General features: G+C 36.7%; 1 protein-coding gene across 2 annotated transcripts in view; it reads right to left on the reverse strand.

Annotated features, from left to right (window-relative positions):
* Positions 1–20,143, reverse strand: part of TMEM8B (transmembrane protein 8B) — a 2,953,746-nt gene that overhangs the window by 632,300 nt on the left and 2,301,303 nt on the right. For both annotated transcript variants that reach the window (XM_044079042.1, XM_044079038.1), the window contains exon 8: positions 12,646–12,769. In XM_044079042.1, the coding sequence (XP_043934977.1) occupies positions 12,646–12,769 (124 nt within the window). The remainder of the gene's footprint in view (positions 1–12,645; positions 12,770–20,143) is intronic.

A 20,143-nucleotide genomic window follows, 5' to 3' on the forward strand; every position in this document is an offset into this window, starting at 1 on the left:
ACATGTCTGCATTTGTATGTAGTCCAACATCACAGAACCTTGATAAAAGAACAACATCATGCAATAGGTGGATTGGATGCTCTAAGCTGGTCATAGGTGAGAGTTTGTGTGTGCAAGTGAGTGGTACCAATGAACTAATTTGTCTGGGCTAGTCACCCGACAGTGTAAGCCCTGGCTTGAGATGATTGTCACTGCAGACGTGACATCCCAATCCCATGTGCAAATGGGAAAAAGGTGTTGAGGATGGATGGATTATTTCTATGAGTTGATGGAGCCTCATAGTGAAAATATATAAGGGGGATATGCAGCTGGACATGCCTAATCCAAAAAATGATTGTGTCCCTTCTTTATCTGTTAAGTTGCTTAAAAAAACCCTGTTATTCAAGTACATATATTAAAATCATTTTCATACAGCAATTAGTACTTTACATACAATTTAAACCAAGGAACTGTATTCAGAATGTTAAGATTTTGATGAGAGATAATAGACTCTTAAATGAAAGTGGCCCCAATTTGAACCCAGATAAAACACCAGAAGATAAACTCCATTGTAGTATTATCATGTTTCATGCATGTATGTTGCCTTACAATGAGAATCTCTTCATCCAAACTAAAATTTTCGCTAATCACACGTCAATTTACTCATAGCACTGTTTTTAATTAATTCACTTGCCCTGAGATTGTGAGAGATTCTTGCTGCTGGAATCAATTGATTAATACTAGTCTGTCAAATGGCACACCAGTAGGAATAGCAACTTATTTAGAAAACACTGCTACTAACTGAGAAATCTGGGTGTTTTTTGTTATCAGGGAGTACAGCAGTTGCAAATTATCTGCTATTCATTGTGTAATGCTTAAAAGAGAAAATCAAGCAAATGAGATGAGCTGAATGTATAATTTGTTCTGAAACAGTAGCAATACTACTTTTAACTAAATTTAGTGGGTGATGCTCTGCAAAAGAAATCTGTAGTAGCAAGAGGAATAAATAATAAATTCTATAGTAGAGTTGTGCGGTCAATAAAGTGTGTACTTTGTGACTTCAGACTAAAATGAAAACTTAATGAATGCATGATGTCATAAATTTTCAAAACTATACTTAAGAAATGAATTAAACTAAAATGCTACTTAAGTAATGAATTTTACAGCTGCAAAAACTGATAGACAAAGCTGGACACTGAAACCAGTAAACTTTGGGTGTTGAAATACACTCTTCAGTCCAGTAAGTTTAAAAATAAAATAAGTAAAGCAAGTAACAACACTTGTGCCATAGTGTATTAGCTCCTAACAAAGAAAATAATGTTGAGATGAAGCGGGGTCAAAATGCTGATGAGACATAGTGTAGTGTTACAGATCTGCATATATGTCACAGGGTTTTATGCAAGTCTTAAACTGGCAAAGCTAAGACACTAAATATTTCTTAAATAAAAAATGAAATAAATAGGGTACTAATAACCAAGTGTATGTATCTGAAGGTGCTTCTACCCTACAGAAAACTGAAGCTCACTGTCAATATATATTTCCAACTGATGATGAAAAATTAAGCAGTGTGGTTACAAAACTGGACATAATGGAGAAGGTCATTGGGACTTTAACAGAACATGTGATAAAAGTCAGTGAGCAGCAAGAAAAAAATGGTAGACAGCAAGCACAAATTTACCTATAAGCATTGTGGCTGAAATACTAAATGCTCTAGAAAAGTATGTATATTTGCGAGAACATACAGAATTTTAGTGAATTTCCTTAACTCTCTGATTGTTTTCTGATTGCGCGAGATTGCTATTCTGGCTGAACCCGCTCTGTTCACCCTCGCTTTGCTTGGGCTCACTCCACTCCTTACTCTACTCCCATTTCCACTCACCCCCTCTTTAATTACAGTTATACCTATAGAAACCATACCTCTTTTCCCGATTTACCAATCATCTCTACCCCCACCAATTATCCCCCACCCACCTTCCCACACCTACCCACCTCTACTCAACAATCTTTACTGCTCTCAAAGCTCACATTATCCTTCCATTGTTGCTTCCCCTAGCCTACTCGACCTCATCCCTCCCATCATATCTCTGTAACCTCCCCTAACCATGCTCTGTTACCACATCTTTCTTTATCACTCCATTCTATCAGGCCTTCTCTTCCTAGCCTAAAACTTTACAAACCTCCACAATTATAACATTCAGTACAATAGCTCCCCTACTCAATCAAGCAGCTACGCCCACCTCTAACCAAAGCATACCGTCAAATCAGCCTACAACTTTATTCTTTTACCTACTCTCTTCTTTACCATCTTAATCATATAAAATCCACTTACCCGTCTATCCCCACTTTCAGGTACCACCTCATAAAAATCAAACTGACAAACATACTACTGTACTCCCTAACTCACATAAAACTACTAGCAGATATCCATCCTAACCCTAACCCAAGCTGTGACACAAACAAAACACAAATACACCTCCCCAACTCTAACCTAAACACTACAAACTACAACACCCCACTACTAATATACAAACCCCCCAGCAGTCATTTCCAAATTAACCTACTAATCACCAACTTCAATCTCAAAAACATAGTAAATAAAATCACAGAATTTCATACTATCTTAACCACCTACTCTCCTGTCATAGCCAGTTTAACTGAAACTTGGCTAGAACCACACATCAAGGATCCTGAAATTACTCTCCAAAATTATAACATAATAAGGCAGTCAGACTATACAAAAAAGGTGGTGGTATAGCTGTAATGTTCAAAGACTCTCTTAAAGAAGAAAAAACTAAACACAATCCCACCAGACATCCCCAATGCTGAAATACTCATTTCACGTCTACATATTAACTCACACAAAGTCATGATTATCATAGCCATTTACCTCCCCCAGGAAATACCCTTCCCAACACATCTCCTCTCCTGGTCCTCCACCACTTTCAATTAAGAAACTATCATCCTATGTGATTTTAATCTTGACTGGCTTTCCTGATCTTCAAACTGCCCTACTAACAACTATGCCCAAATTATTAACTGTCCCACTCGTACCAACAAACACTCTCAAAAAGAATGTCTACTTGACTGGATATCGACCAACAAACCTAACCTGACTGATCAAGCAGGCTGACTTCCAATCAGCCTTAGTGATCACTCCCTCACCTACCTACCTACTAAGAAAAAGAATTCAGTACCAATCTATCTCTGCCTTCATATACACCCACTGTAAAAAAAAAATGTTTCCCCTGTTACTTTCAACCTACTGCTACAGCAATGCGATTGGTCACCACTAAGAAGCCTCGATCTGGACCTTGCAGTTGAATTCTTTAATAACAAATTCCTTGACCTACTAAATAGTCTGGCCCCCATAAGAAAAATATGTATCAAATCCAAACAACTGCCTTGGCTTTCCCATGACACAAAACGTCTTATCAAATAGAGAGATCGAGCTAAGGCCCTATAGCAATCCACCAAAAACAAAAATTATATCACCTTATATCAGCAGCTAAGGAACCAAACAAAGAAGAAATGTATAAAAAAATGACAATCTCTCAAATAAGGTACTTTCACACCCCTCGCAAATTCTGTCAAACTATTAACTACCTCCTTAACCCAAAACCTCCACCTCCACCCCTTCCACATCCAGTACCTCCAAATCCATAGCATCCTAATTCATCTCCCACTTTATTAACTCAATCACCTCCCTCCAAGGTAACCACCACAACCTACCTCTCTCAGTACCCCATTCTACCTCTAGCACCACTAACTTTCTCCTTTAAACCTGAACCTCCTACATAAAAAAGCTCCTAAGCAAACTTAAACCATGCAGCCTAGCTGCAGAACAACTCCCCAACGAATTCTTAAATATTGCTGGTCCATCTATCACCTATCCTAAATCTATCCTTATCAATCACTCTATCTCTGAACAATATGTACCTCACCTCTGGAAAATCATGCATATCATCCCCTTCCACAAGAGCGGTCCCTCCAGAGAAATCACAAACTATCATCCGATTGCCATCCTCCCACCCATAGCTAAAATCCCAGAGAAATGTATTCACCAACAAATCCAAAATCACCTCATCAACAACAACCTACTATCCCACTCCCATCATGGCTTTAGGCCGAAGCATAGCACTAACACAGCCTTAATATCGTTTATGGACACCAGTCATCACCTCATGAACAATGGTCCCCTAGTTTCAGCAATTTTCCCACACATTTCTCCCACCAACTTTTCCAAAACAAACTTGCACTTACCATCTCAGTTCATCTACACTTACATGGTTTCAGAGCTACCTATCCAACCATAAACAGGCCACCAAATGGGAGAAAAATCTCTCTCCTCTGCTACCAGTGTCCACTAGTGTACCCCAATGCTCCATACTCAGCCCCCTCCTTTTTATCATATTTAATAATAGTATAAACTCAGTAACCAAACTCGCTACAATCATACAATACACAGACAATACATCTATCTTAGCTGCTCTGCCCCAACCTTCCAAGAACTTCAAGATAAGACTCAAAAATCATTTCAGGAAATAGAAACCTACCTATCCAACCACCAGCTCATTCCAAACCCTAATAAGACCAAACTAATGATTTTCACCAACAAGCCATCCTGTAAACACTCTTTATCCCTCATTATTCATTCCACCAATGAAACCATAATTGAACCCACAAACGATACCAAACTCCTATGTGTAACTATAGATGACAGGCTGAAATTTGATATTCACATTTCCCTGGCAATCAAAAAGTCCCTCACTCAGATGTGGTGATATTAATAATTTTCTTGAAACTAAAGAATATCAATGGATAGTACGTTTGGGAGCTGATAGTCCTCCTGGCCTTAACAGTACAGTAAGCATTAAACCTATTCTTGTTGGATTACAACGTAGGTTGAAATGATATTTTTATCAACCTGTGCACATGAGCATGTTTATACATTGATGTTAATAAGTGCATCTGTTGTGTACATGTATGTGTACACCTATGTTTTAATGTTTTTAGAGTTTGTATTAAACATATAGGTATATATGTATATTTTTATATTTTTATAATTAAGCATATATATGTGCTAGATTTAGATTCATATTGCTTTGAAATTTGATCATATATATGCATATGTGTAGCTTCTTTTTTAACAAATGTTTTCTTGCAGTATGTTTCTTTAAATAATTTTTTAAACTGCACATTTAAATAGGTCATGTGACTTTGGCTGCAGTCACATGACTACTAGGCCTGTATAAAAGCAGTTGCTTTGTGTATATGTATGTATTTAGTATTGAGAAAGGGTTCATACCCGAAAGCTTTGCGTTATAAAGTGATTTGTTCTCAGCATTCCTTGTGTGATTTTGGAATCAAAAAGTCCATGCCAAACTTGGATCTCTCTACCATGCAAAACCTTTCCTGACAAACCAAGCCAGACTAGCCACTGCTAGATCCCAACTTCTATCTATTCTACTCTACTGCTCACACCTATTTACAAACCTCTGCAAAAAAGACCTAAACAACCTATCATCCTGCTTAATAAAACTGCAAAATTTCCAGCAATCATCCCCATACATCTCATCATTACTCTGCTCTCCAACAACTGAATTGTCTTGAGCTTCCCAACCTGTTAACGCTAAACCAGCTTACCTTTACATACCAAATTATTCATAACACCAACCTATGCCCTTCACTATCCTCCCTAGTTCAACCGCAAGTAAATACAAGGTCCCTTAGATCTTCAGATAGACTGTTGCTAAAAATAACCCAGTCGCACAACTACCATGGCAACTGCCTCTACTTTAATAAAATAGCTAAGGCCTGTAATGCTCTTCCCCGACACATTCAAAACCCTCCCAATTACTCTTCCTTTAAAACAACAACTAGAAAACATCTCAAATCCAGCTGGATTTTCTCCTACTGTTTTCCCGGATGGTCTGTCTTTCCTCCCTAATTACTTTTCTCTATGAATAGCAATGGGAGAGATACATAAAAACTAACAACATAAGGGTGCTGTGCATGTAACTGGTACAACGTGTATAAAGTTTTCTGAGTTACAAAGGTATGTCTTAAAAAAGTGGTGCCTAAGTAAAATAATGCCTTACAAAGGAATCAGGATGACACACAGGAAGTTATGAGATTGGAACAGGCTGTGGCACAAAACAGGAATGACTACAGCTAACAAAGAAAATTCAGATTCTCTACTGAGAAGGCACTCAGTTAAAGGTGGAGGAATATAAAGGAATGGATCACCCCTACTGCACATTTAATTTGCAAAAAAGTCAGAAACATATTTCAGGTATCAAAGCTTACTTAAATAATTGCGTATTAGCAAAATATACAATGGAGCACTCAGAATGATCTAAATGAATTTCTAAGTAAAGAAAATGTCCAAAACTGTTACATATTGATAGATAATATTCGAATAACTATGGAAATCATTTGAAATAAAGTCTGACTCGCATAAAATGTGTAAAATAATGAAAACTACTGCATTTTTTTTACTATGAGCTACTTTTTCACATTAATGTAAGCTATTCAAGATATAAGAAGCCTACAGAGAGTTTGCATATTTGTGTAGTATTAGAGTACAGCTATTTCACAAAATACAGACATTTCAAAGCTTATTTTGCAAAGTGAAGTATTTCAAAGAGTTTATTGTGCATTTGAATGTTATCTTAAGTACTGGCTGTGTGTGCATGTTCGTTCATAGTTACAAGTACCATTTTTTCAATGTGTTTGGGCATACTTGTTGGCATGGCTGAAGGATTCTGAAAACCAGGTCCACTTGTCTTTGCTAATAATATTGCAGAGAATTGGAGACTGAAGATGAGTACGATATTTTCATACAAGCTGCATTTTCTGATAAAGATGACTGTTAATTTAGTTGGTTCAGAAGCCATAGAAAGAGAGCGTTCATTTCTGTATGTTCCTGCTATATTTGCAAGGGAAGGGGAAAACCATTATATATTGGTACCAGCTGAGTCAAGGGAAGACCCTGAGTGCTTAAAATGTAAATTTAGAGAAATGTGTAACCCCCAAGCAAATATTACAATGAAAAGATACTTACTTTACACAAGAGATCAAAAGCCTGGTGAAACTTTTGCAGCATATATAACAGCTTTGTTTCTCATGGCTAAAATGTGCAGATTTGGTGATTTAAGGAATGTGTTGATAAAAGACGGACTTGTGTGTGGTATTAAAGATGATGCTGTGAGAAAGATTTTGCTTCATGACAGTGATTTAAATTTGAATAAGGCCATTGAGATTTGTCAGATATACGAGCTCACAGAAAAGCACATAAATATGCTTACAAATGAGAAATGCATTCCTCCAGTATCTTATAGTGCTCATGTTGATAGTATGCAGCATGTAGTTAAAAAAAACTGGCCCAAGCACATAGCAACAACTATAAGCCCTGCAACAGTCCATGGGAAACCCCATTTAGAAAATCTAGCAAATTCCAGAGTCTGCACAGTCTCAGTGAAGCACAAGAGTGAGTCAGCATACTCAAAGCATGTGCCCTCACCCAGTTTCATAGCCAGCTGTCATAACTGTGGTGCAAATCATGAACCAAAAAGATAAAAGTGCTTAGCTTTTGGTTAGCAATTCCCCAAATGCGATAAGTGGAATGATTTCAAAACATTTTGTAAATCAAACAAAGGACATTCTGTTATTAAAGGACAACATTTAAAGAGGCAAGTTGATCAATTAGAAAGCTGTGACCTTACTTTTTATGTAGATGGTGTATCTGTGCTTAATGAAACAGTCAATGCAGTAGATTTATGGGCAAAGAATAGTATTTTGTACTGTTCGGATAAATGGAAGACCCACAGAGCTCAAAGTTGACACAGGTTCAAAGTGCAATGTTATGTCAGCAGAAACATTTGCTACAGTATGTGCTGATGAGAAGCTTGATTTGGCAAAGTGTGTGAAGCTTGTTGCTTATGGTGGTTAATTAATTCAAACTGAAGGTTCAGTAGTGCTTTCATGTCAGTCTGCTGGGAACAGCTAAGACTTGTAATTTTATGTGGTCAAAAGGCATGTACAATCATTACTAGGCCTCAGAGACAATTTGAAAATGGGACTATTTTCATTTAATAAGGAAGTCTACCATGTTAGCTTGAAAGACCACTGTTCTAATTAAACCCAGTCTATTTTTTCTACCTATGCTTATCTTTTCGGAGATAAAGTAGGTAAACTCCCAGTTGTGTAGTTCATGAAGTTAGACCCTGAAGTCAGCCCAATTGTCAGGCCAGCCTGGAAAGTTCAAGTAGCTATGCAGAACAAAGTTAAAGCCGAGCTAGATAAATAGTGCAGCAAAGTGTAATTTGTCCAGTTGAAGAACCTACTGAATGGGTATCCTCCATGGTCGTAGCTCATAAGACAAGCTCAGATGATATCAGAATATGTATTGATCCACAAGATTTGAACAAAGCACTGAAAAGACCTCATCATCCAAAGCGTACAATTGAAGAAGTTGCTGTTCTTATGCCAAATGCCACTGTTTTTTCTGTCTTAGATGCAAAAAGTTCATTTTGACAAATTTTGCTTGACCAAAAATCTTCATTGCTAACCACTTTCAGTACTCCGCTTGTCAAGTACAGATTTTTGAGATGCAATTTGGGATAAATTCTGCCAATTAATTCTTCCAGCATGTGATGGAGCACATTTTTTCTGGTTATCCTTGTGCTATTATAGTAGATGATATTCTAGTAGGGTGTAATGGTGAAGCTGAGAATGACCGAAACCTCAAGAAAGTTCCTGAAAGGGCACAAGAAGTGAATCTTAAGCTGAATCCTCAGAAGTGCAAATTCAGGCTATAAGAAGTTACTTATGTTGGTCATTTATTTACCAGTTCAGGCTTATGACCAGCTCCTTCCAAGCAAACAGCAATTGCTGAGATGCCAGTTCCAGGCAATGTTCAAGCCCAGCAATGTTTTCTGGGCATGTTTAACTATCTAGGCAAGTTCATTCCAGAGATGAGCCAACTTTCAGCACTGCTCAGAGAGTTGGCACACAAAGATGCATCTTGTTCATGGTTAAAAAAACACCAGAGTGCATTTGATGTCCTGAATTAGAAAATTGCAAATCCACCAACTCTCAGATACTATGATGTTCAAAAAAACGTAACTCTTTATTGTGATACGTTGAAGTTTGGTCTTGGTGCAGTCTTTCTTCAAGAGGGTAGACCAGTAGCCTGTGCATCCAGAACTCTAACCCAAACTGAAGCGCACTATGCACAGATAGAGAATGAACTCTTGGCAATTGTGTTTGCATGTTTGAAATTCCAGGATTATATTTATGGTAGACCTATCCAGATTGAAATAGATCACCAACCTCTAGTCTTTGTTTTGAGAAAGCCTATACATACAGCTCCATCCAGATTGCAACGCATGATGCTCAAATTTCAAAAGTATAAATTCAACCTTGTTTACACAAAAATCAAACTTCTTTATCTTGTCGATGCATTATGCAGATTGCCCAGAAATACCACTGAACAGCATGAAAATGAGAACCTTGATTTTGAAGTCATGGAAATGAGAAATTATTCTTCCACATCTTGATGAGCTTAGAAATCATACAGCCTCAGATCCAGTTCTTCAGAAGCTCATCTACTTTATCAGTCAAGGATGGCCATCAAAGCAATTTTGCTTACCAGTGAAAGTGCAACCTTATTTTCCTTACAGAGATGAGATTTTGTTTGACAATGGTATCAACATGAAAGGTCCAAAAGTGATTGCTCCAAAATTCTTACAACAAGAGTATATTACCATTTTGCATTGTGGCCGCCCAGGAACTGATTCTACCAAAAGAAGGGTAAGAATATTAATATTTTGGCCTTCTATGTCACAGGACATTGAGAGAGTACATTCATCTTGTTCTGTATGTAATAGTACTAAGCCACATCAACAGAAAGAACCACTTCAGCTAAACCAGATTCCTGAACTACCTTAGTCGACAGTAGCTACAGACATTTACGAATGGAATGGTCAGCATTACTTGGTGTTAGTAGACTATTATTCCAACTGGTTATAGATTGATATACTTCCTAATCTAGTGCCCAGTGCTGTCATTACTAAGAGGAAGCATCATTTTGCAGTCTATGGTAGTCCACATAAAGTTATTTCTGACAATGGTACACAGTTTACAAGCCAGCAGTTTAAAAGATTTGCTGAAAAGCCAGACTTTACACATGTCACAAGTAGCCCTGTGTACCTGCAGTCAAATGGTTTGGCAGAATGTGCAGTTAAAAGTGCAAAACAATTACAGGAGAAGTCAAAATGAGACAATACCTATGTTTTCTTGAATCTATTGAATCTCAGAAAGGTTCCGCATGATAAACATCTTGGTTCACCTGCACAGAGATGTCTGTTGAGACAAACCAGAACCGCACTACCAATTAGCAGTAATCTGTTGGTTCCATGTATCAAGAACAACAGATCACTGAAAGCCATTCATTTGAAGAAGTGCTTATCCCAGAAATTCTATTATGATAAGTCCAGCAAACCGCTCAGTCCATTACAAGAACAGGAGATAGTGAGGATGCATATGTCCAAAGGTTTTGATTGGATTGGTGTATTGAAAAGTGTATGTCCAGAGCCGGGATCGTACATTGTGGAATCGCAAGGAGCATAATTTATGTGTATTTATAAATATTTGATCCCAGTATCTGAGCCTGTATTGCAGTATGATGCCTGCAAGGAAGACTCTACATCTCAGAATGAGTTATCCAGCATTCCAGTTGCAGAGGATGTTCTAGTAAATATCCCTGTTCCTGAGAAGAGTCTCAAAACTCCTGAAGCAAGTTGTTCACCAATGACTGTTACTGTTCCTAAAGCCAGTTCTAATTGCTATATCAGTAGATCAGTTTGCATAACTTGGACATGAATGTTGTGTCTATTTCTTATTGGCTATACAATTGCATGTTTCTTTTCAAATGTCATTCTATTGTGGCCAATTCATTAAAGAGGGAGGATGTAGGTCAATATGAATGTACACCTTTAAGAAGCTTTCTAGGGCCTTGCACAAGTGTATAAATACTGAGCATGTGCAAGCCTGATTGCCATTTTGTAGTAAGCTGTTGAGATGTAAACATATATGTCTGTGTAGTTTGTCATTTAATCAGTTTGTTTCTATTTTTGTGCTGCTGCTGTCCATCCTGATGTGTTTCTATGCGATAAAACATTCAGACGAACTACCCAACCTGTTTGTCTTCAATGGTGAAACAAGATGAGTGACAAGTATTAAGTAAACAAAGGCCAGAGACCCTGCTGGAATGTCCAAACAAGGATAAACCTTTATAAAAGAATATAATAGGAAAGAGTTCAGTGATGGTTTGGCCTATGCCACATATGAGAATTGTTTGGAAAGGGTGTTTCATAAACACAGACAGCTTTCCAGAGTTATTGTTGTTTGAGATAGGAAACTCTAGAATCTAGGAAATTTGGCTTCACAACATTTCAAAATCCAGGAACTGCTATAAATGTCAAGGCAGAGCTGAATGGACTCTGCTTAAAGGGAAGGCATATTCATGTAGCTATAGCAACCAGTATCCTAGGTGCCTCTGAAAGATATTGACCAAAAAATGTCCAGATTATACTGCTGAATCAGTTGAGCTGTCCATCCTTTCTAATGCATGCTATCCCTAATCCTAACCTTGTCTCTACCCCCAGACCTACAGCTTACATTAGAAAACTCATTTGTTTAATGCTACCACTATTCATACAAAGTTTGTCTGAAGTTAGGAGTAGTATTTTGGTTTACTGTTTGCAAAAGGAAACTGTTTGTGATGTTTAATGTTTGCAACAAGGTGAGTTTTGATCATTAATGCTTGATCACTTTGTACCTGAACAGTAGAGTATTTGACCATTTGGCAAACATTCATACACACACACACACACACACACACACACACACACACACACACACACACACACACACACACTATATATATAAAAATGTTCAAGTCAGAGTACATGACACAGAAGTTTTATTCCTCTAAATAAATTAAAGCTTATAAGCACTTTTGTTTGAAATAACATAGATCTTTTTTTGGACTTTTTGGTATTGTAAGATTTTTAGAATATAGATCAATGTAACTGTTGCATATGTATGCATGATGTAACTGCCAATCATAAAGTAAATGACATTTGGATCCATGTGTCTAGTGAGTGAAATGAAACTAGGTTTTGAGTTGGTGTCACTAGATTAATGCGTTATTAAGTACATGGGTACCAAAAATAGAAAAGGAGTCTGATGTCCAGAGTCATTGTTCTGTCTGTAAAAACATTGTGTTGTGCTTATTACCTGTGTGTAGTTTAACCCTTCCTATGCTAGGAATAAGGAAATCCATACTTTGGAATTAAATAATATTCTGTACTTGGGGAAATACAAAAGATGGTTTGTATACCATTTCTTTGTAAATCATGGTTGCTGATTGAGAAACTTTAAAGATCAGTGACCTAAACAAGCCAGGCAAGAATGTAATTGTTATCATTTATAGCTGCGTACTCCACCCCCCCCCAAAAAAAAAAATAAAATAAAACAGCATTAAGGATGGTTACCTAATAGTTAAATTAAATTCCCTCCCTATTACAGTTTAGAATAATACAGCATTTATGACACTGAAATGAATTTACAATCACAGTAAACTATGAGTGAAGTCCTTACCCATGCTCAGTGGTACAGAGAGATCGCAGGCTAAGGTACCAGGTGCCAGTCTGAGGATATGGAAGCCGCAACTTGCTGGTGTTGGAGGTAGTATTCACAGTTAAAACAAACCCTGCAGAAAAGTCTAGAGAAAAAAAATATACGATGAGGGAATAGCAGCAATTTTTGTAGTAACATTCAACAGCCAGGAAAGTAGGAACACTACAGCCCCAAAAGCATTTTTTTCAATTTCCTGGCAATAATTTGGGATATAAAAAATGAAATGCAGTTAGTACAAGTAATTTACTTTATAAATTATTGTTTTACTTCATCAAATTCCTCCTCTTCTCTTTTTTTCCTTTTCCTGCATATAGTACGTCACATGTAACAACAGAAAGAAACAAAACACTGTGTACTCACCTGTTGTGCAATTATATCTAAAAGCCATAGTCATTAATACAACACAAATAAGTAAATTAATGATACACCTAAGTTCCTATTTCAAGTTTTAAATCTACTTTTCATTCAAGGTTTGTTCATCTTGCTGAAATTGAAGGCCTGTTTTAGTTTCATAGTTAGTTACTGTGCATGCAGTCCAGGAAACTATTAAGGAGCCGAGCCCAAATTTCCAGTTGCCCCAAAGCACTGTCTGATTAATTGACTTGGTCAAGGTAACATAGTAGGTAAATGAAGGCTGACGGATTCGAATTCCATACCATAGGAAGTATCCTCAATCCTCTGTGCTAGCTGGCCAATCTATAATACCTTCAAAGCCTGGTTCCCTAATGCCTGCAAAGCATGGTTAGGGCTATCATTGCAATGAAGGGCTTACAGTAAATGCTTTAATAAATCATTTCAACTTCATGTGTTTCTTGGTTAACTAGCTAAACAAGCTCACTTCATGAGAATGGAAATATTTAACTTTGTGATACATGCAGTCATTGGTAAATTCATAGTTAGACACTAATGCAGCACATCAGACTGAGTAAGAAGAAGGTCACAGTTAGTTGCCTATCGGGTGCCAGAATTTGCCGCATCACACATTCAATCAAGTTCTTGTGCCACGAGAACACATATGACACAGGTATAGTACACATGGGAGTAAATGATTTGGGACATACCTTCCTGGAATATGTGAAGAGAAGGGTCTACTTTGTATAACCGAACTTCCGATTCACCGACACACAATTTACCGACCCCAAACAACCGAAAACACACAACACCGACAAACACCAACAACTCAAAAAACCGAACACCATTACACCGACACAAAAAACGTAAACTACGCATTGCACACAATAACATATCCACTAACATTAACCTAAACCCTAACCCTAATGTCCGACACTACCGCACAATTACCCAACCCGCACCCTAACCCTAACTCACTTAACCCACCCCTAAACCTCAACACCGTCACTATCGCACACTTACCCTACCTGCACCCTAACGCTAACTCACTTAACCCACCCTAAAACATTAAGCCCGTCACTATCGCACACTCACTCCACCCGCATACTAACCCTAACAGTAAGAAAAAATAGCAGACTTCTCTCTCGAAGTTAACCAGCAGCCAAAGTCCAAGGAATAATACGATATAAAAGTGCAGGTCAACACCACGATGAGTAAAACGAACCTTTATTAACAAAAATATGAGCGCTTTTGCATGCTCACAACTGCACGCTTCTTCAGATGAATATAACATCACAGTGAAACCATTCACTATATATACAAAAAATATAATTACTAAATATGTTAATTAGTTCAATTATTCAATTATTGTTCAATTAAACTATTTGAAGTGCCCATTCATTTAAAGCAGTAGAGCAGAATTTGACAAAAGATAAAGATAAACATGGTTGTTACACCATATCACCGATCATTATATTGATCTCATCAAATGATCAGCGAACACCATAAATAATGTTAAATGTCTATACATCTATCTAGATTACCCATATCTAATAAACTTTCAATTGTTTAACAAAAGCCAGCATATGTAACATATCCAACATTTAGAAAAATATATATAAACAAGTTAGCAGCAGTATGAAAAAATATATATAAATGAGTTAGCAGCAGTATGAAAGAGATTTTAGATGTGTTAATTCCTATTCCACAAATAGATTTATATTAAAATTATTAAAACAAATATATATATATGCAATTTTGTAGATAAATAAATAAATATCCACAAATAATGAAATATATATATAATACAATTTATAGCTATTAAATAAATAATTCGATAAAAAAGTAATTCAATATCTATTTGTTATAAAAAATTTCTTAAAAACATGTATTTAAAAGACAGATTGATAAACACTTATAGTTAATATTCATGTAGTGACGAATGTTTATAAATACTCATAAAATCATATAGGTGCTTTTATAGCTATACAAATCATTTAATGGTCTATTAAAATGATTATCAATGTATGAGCCTTTATGTGAAATGACCATAATGATGTTAGTCACCATGTAAATAACTAACCATATAAGTATATAGTTAATAATAGAAATGAAGTTAGTACTTATGCTATTAGAAAGTAGATATTTAACAGAATATATACTTCATATTATTATAAATATCTTGCTGAAAATATATTTATAAAAATAAAAATATTTTTCATTGTTGTTACATATTTTCTTCTATAATTTTTAATAAATATAGACTATTTAGTTAATTGATATCTTACTATAAACGACTGGAAATAAGACTGGAAATAAGTATGTATCCAAAACGTTTATATATATTCTATATTTCTTGAAATCAAATATATATAACAATTTATTTATCAAATTCACAAAATTAATGATATTTGCGCTTTTTCAAAAATGACCTAATACTAATATAACTGTTTAGGCCAGGATATTGCTGCGCCTGAAATCTAAAAATCCAATCCAATTCTAAATTTTCCAAATTATTAAAATTATCCCCTCTTCTATTATTTATTGGTCTTTTTTGTATCACCCTGAACCTAAATTTATGTGTTGGAAATTCTATAATATGTTTTGAAAGGGCATTTTTGGTATCTGCTTTCTTTATAGCATATAAATGCTCCTGTATCCTTTCTTTTAATTTCCTTGTCGTCATCCCAATATAAAAGGCAGGACACCTCTCACATGTGGCCAAGTATATTACATTATTGTCTTCACAGTTGGCAGAACATTTAAATTCAAATGCAAATGATAGTTCAGGATGCACAAAGTCTTTGTCTGTTGAGATCCATTGACAGGAACTACATTTTCCACACGGATAGGTACCCGTAGATGTCCTATAATATACCGTATCATTTAACTTCTCATTGCATAGTATCCTTTTTAAATTTTTCATATTTTTATAAGTAAAAGTAGGTCTTTCACCTACTATTCTTTTGATTTCATCATTTGTAATCAATATAGACCAATGCTTACTAATGATATTTGTTAAATATTTATTATCACTGGTATAACTAATTATGCATCTAACCTGTTTAGAATCTTGTTGTTCATATTGCTGTCCTTCTAATTTGGATCTATAATATACTTTTGTAACCTGTTTCGATCCATTAATAAAATTCTCTTTTATAGTAGCCACTGTTCTTGGATTATATCCTCGATCTATAAATAATCGTTCTAGTTTATCAAATTCATCACTACGTTCATTTTCATTTTGGCATATTCTATATAGCCTAGTGTTGTCCTCTCACAATATTATTAAAAATATTATTAAAAATAAATCTCGGATGCATACTTTCATGTTGTAGTAATGTATTTTTCCAACATTTTTTCCTATAAAGGGATGATGTTAATTTTCCTTTTCCATCTTTTTTAATATGCAAATCTAGAAAAGTAATATTAGAATACAAATATTCAATTGAAAACCTTAAGAAATCAGTTGTTTTTTCTAGATCATTAATGAAAGTTTTTAATTCATTTGGACTTCCATCCCATACTAACAGTATGTCATCTACAAATCTATAATAGGCAATCACCTTACAATAATCAGGATGTGTGAATAGGTTAGTAATTTCCCATTTATAAACTGCCAAATTCACATAAGTATTCGCGCAGGGGGTGCCCATGGCCACCCCCCACTGTTGGATATAAAATTGGCCGTTAAACATCATTACATTATTTGTAAGAACTATTTCAAGTAAAGCATTTATTAAAATCTGTTCATGATTATTGTAAGTAGAAAGTCTATTCAATAAAAATCTTATTGCTTCAAGTCCAAAAGTATTGGGTATAGCGGTAAATAAACTTTGAACGTCTAGAGTGACCAATAAATGTTTATCCTGAATTTTTCTTGATAAATTATTAAAATTGTTAAGTAAGTGGTAAGAGTCTTTCAGGATGGTCTGAATTCCATTAACCAATGGTTTTAATTTTCTTTCGATAAAAATAGAAATATTTTCTGTAACTCATTGATGTCCAACTACTATGGGGCGTAATGGTGGTGGCATGATGCCTTTGTGCATCTTGGGTAGTCCCTTAATATATGGTATAGTTGGATGTTCAATGAATAAGAACATATAAAAATCATAACTGACTTGCCTTGTTAACAATAAGTCATATATATTCTGATGAACCTCATATATTAACTTATCTACCACCTTAATATCTATTTGTTTATAAGTATTGTTATCTTGTAATAAAAGTCCCATGTAGTATATATAATCTTTTGAGTTCAAAATAACCATCCCTCCCCCTTTATCAGCAGGTCTTATTACAATTTCTGAATTGTGGGCTAAAACATTCATTGCAGCTCTTTCATCATTAGATACATTATAAAATAATGATAAGGATCCTTTTCTATATTCCGAATAATGTTTATACAAATCATTCTCACATGCCTTTAAAAAACAGTCTAAACAAGAATGCAAAGCAGGTGTAAATGCGCTTTTTCTTTTAAAGCATTCAAAAACATTCTGTATATCACTAGCATTATTAACTTTCTGTGTAGTTGATTTAAAAAACATTTTCAAAGCAATACTACGTACAAACATTCGTAATTCAATTTATATACTGGATATGTTACCTATTTGTGCTGGTATAAAACTTAATCCCCTATCTAATAGTTTATAGTCCGTTTCTGTTAACATGACCCTAACTCACTTAACCCACCCCTAAACCTCAACACCGTCACTATCGCACACTTACCCTACCTGCACCCTAACCCTAACTCACTTAACCCACCCTAAAACATTAAGCCCGTCACTATCGCACACTCACTCCACCCGCATACTAACCCTAACACACTCAACCCTTCCCTACACTACACTACGTCACTATCACACACTTACCTTACCAGAACCCTAAGTCCGACACTACCACACACTCACCTTTCCCACACCCTAACATAAAATCCCTCACTATCGTACACTTACCTGTCCGCTCCCCAATCCTAAATCCGTCACTATCGCACACTTACCGGATTGCGCTCACACGTTGCCGTTGTCGGTCTTTCGGCTGTCGGAATATCGCCTTTTCGATCACCTACCTGTTCGGTCGTTCCATCTCGTTCTTCTGGGTGTCAGTGAAGTGGCGGTTCGGTTATTCGAAGTAGACCCGAAGAGAGACATGATGGAACTTTCAGAATGTGTGTCTGAGGTAGGTATGAACCTAGCCTTGAGAAGCATTTTACCATCACTAAGAATGATGCCACAAGATGAACAAAAGGTTTTGACTTCAAAAATTAGCTTAGCTACTGGTGTAATTCAAGCAGGGTTCAATAATATGTTAGCCTAGGAAGAGATGATAGACAGCCTTAACTGCTTTTCATGGGATTGACTGCATCCATCTCCACAAGGTTTTGTGCATTGGTAAAACCTTGTCCACCCCATAATGCCTTTTTTAGGCAATCTGAATCTTCAAAAGTTTCCTACTTAACAAAACAGAACCTGGATAACTAAAGGGTATTGCTGCTCAATGTTAGGAGCCTCATAAAAAATCTTCACTCCCTATAGGCACCAGGGAAGGTGCTAGCATTTTGGGGACCCCCAGCAAGTTTCAAGTTGGGGGCCCTACTCAGGAGAATATAAAGTGTGATCACATTACTGTCACACCCCCTTTCCTCTCAAGCTCACCCAGCATCTATTAGCTATCACTATAGTGTTACTACATTCAGATCATTAAGAATTTATGTGCCAAGATACATGCACACACACACACACACACACACACACACACACACACACACACACACACACACACACACACACATACACACACACACACACACACACACACACACACACACACACACACACACACACACACACACACACACACACACACACACACACACACACACACACACACACACACACACACACACACTGACCGGCCTTTAGTAATGTTACATTATGAAAAGCACCTCTACCACAGCAAGGTAGCCACTCATATGCATGCACACACTGACTGGCATTTAGTATCAAAGGTACATTGTGACAAGCCCTTTACCACAGCAAGGTAGCCACTCACAGAAATGCATGCACACATTGACTGCCAGTTAGTACTGGTGTTACATTATGACAAACCCCTCTACCAGAGCAAGGTAGTCACTCAGAGGTACACACACACACTGACTGCATACTCTTCAATTGCCCAGATTTTCATAGACTGTCCATATTTGACTAATTTTTGGTCTGTTCCTCAAAATTTGTAGTTTTCTGGATTTTTTGTGGGAAATCATGGAGGGCTGAATTCACTAAATAATGACAGGTATTTGAGTTTCAGACTTCATATCCTTCAGAAAATGCATGGTAACACAAGACCTTTTATTCTGGCAACTTTTTTAAGTTTATAAGAGCAATATTTAAAATTCATCCCAGTTTTTAGGGCTGCAACTCCCCCCCCCCCCCATTATCTTTGGCATTGTCCAGATTTTTTGTGCCAAGTGATTGAGAGCTATGACTGACTGACATTTAGTCACAATGTTGTTACATTATGACAAGCTTTTGTATTGTATCAAGGTAGCCAGTCCCACAGAGGCACACAAAGACACCCACACTGACTCCTCCACACAGCACAGACACACAAGATAAAGACAGCAATACAGCAAGGCTGAACAGAGACAGCAACACAGACTCCCTCACACAGGACAGAGGCACACAAGACAGACAGCTACACAGGCTCTTGCACACAGGACATACATCCACACATGATAAAGATAGCACTACAGCAAGACTGAACATTAACACCCACACAGATTCCCACACACAGGACAGACACCCACACAAGTTAAATACAGCATTACAGCAACAATGACCAGAGAAACACAAGACAGAGAGCTACACAGACTCTTGCACACAGGACCGACACACATGATAAAGACAGCAGTACAGCAAGACTGAAAACCTACACAGACTCCCATACACAGGGCAGAGGCACCCACCAACACAGGACAGAGACACACAAGACCAGGACAAACCTACTGCAAGACTGAACAGACTCACACAAGACAAAGACAGCACTACCACAAGACAGAAATTAGACACCACAGACAGACTCACAAACACAAAACGGTGACAGC

The sequence above is a fragment of the Protopterus annectens genome, chromosome 1.part1 (genome assembly GCF_019279795.1).
Source record: "Protopterus annectens isolate FY-2018-M chromosome 1.part1, PAN1.0, whole genome shotgun sequence".
Taxonomy (NCBI): Eukaryota; Metazoa; Chordata; order Ceratodontiformes; family Protopteridae; genus Protopterus; species Protopterus annectens.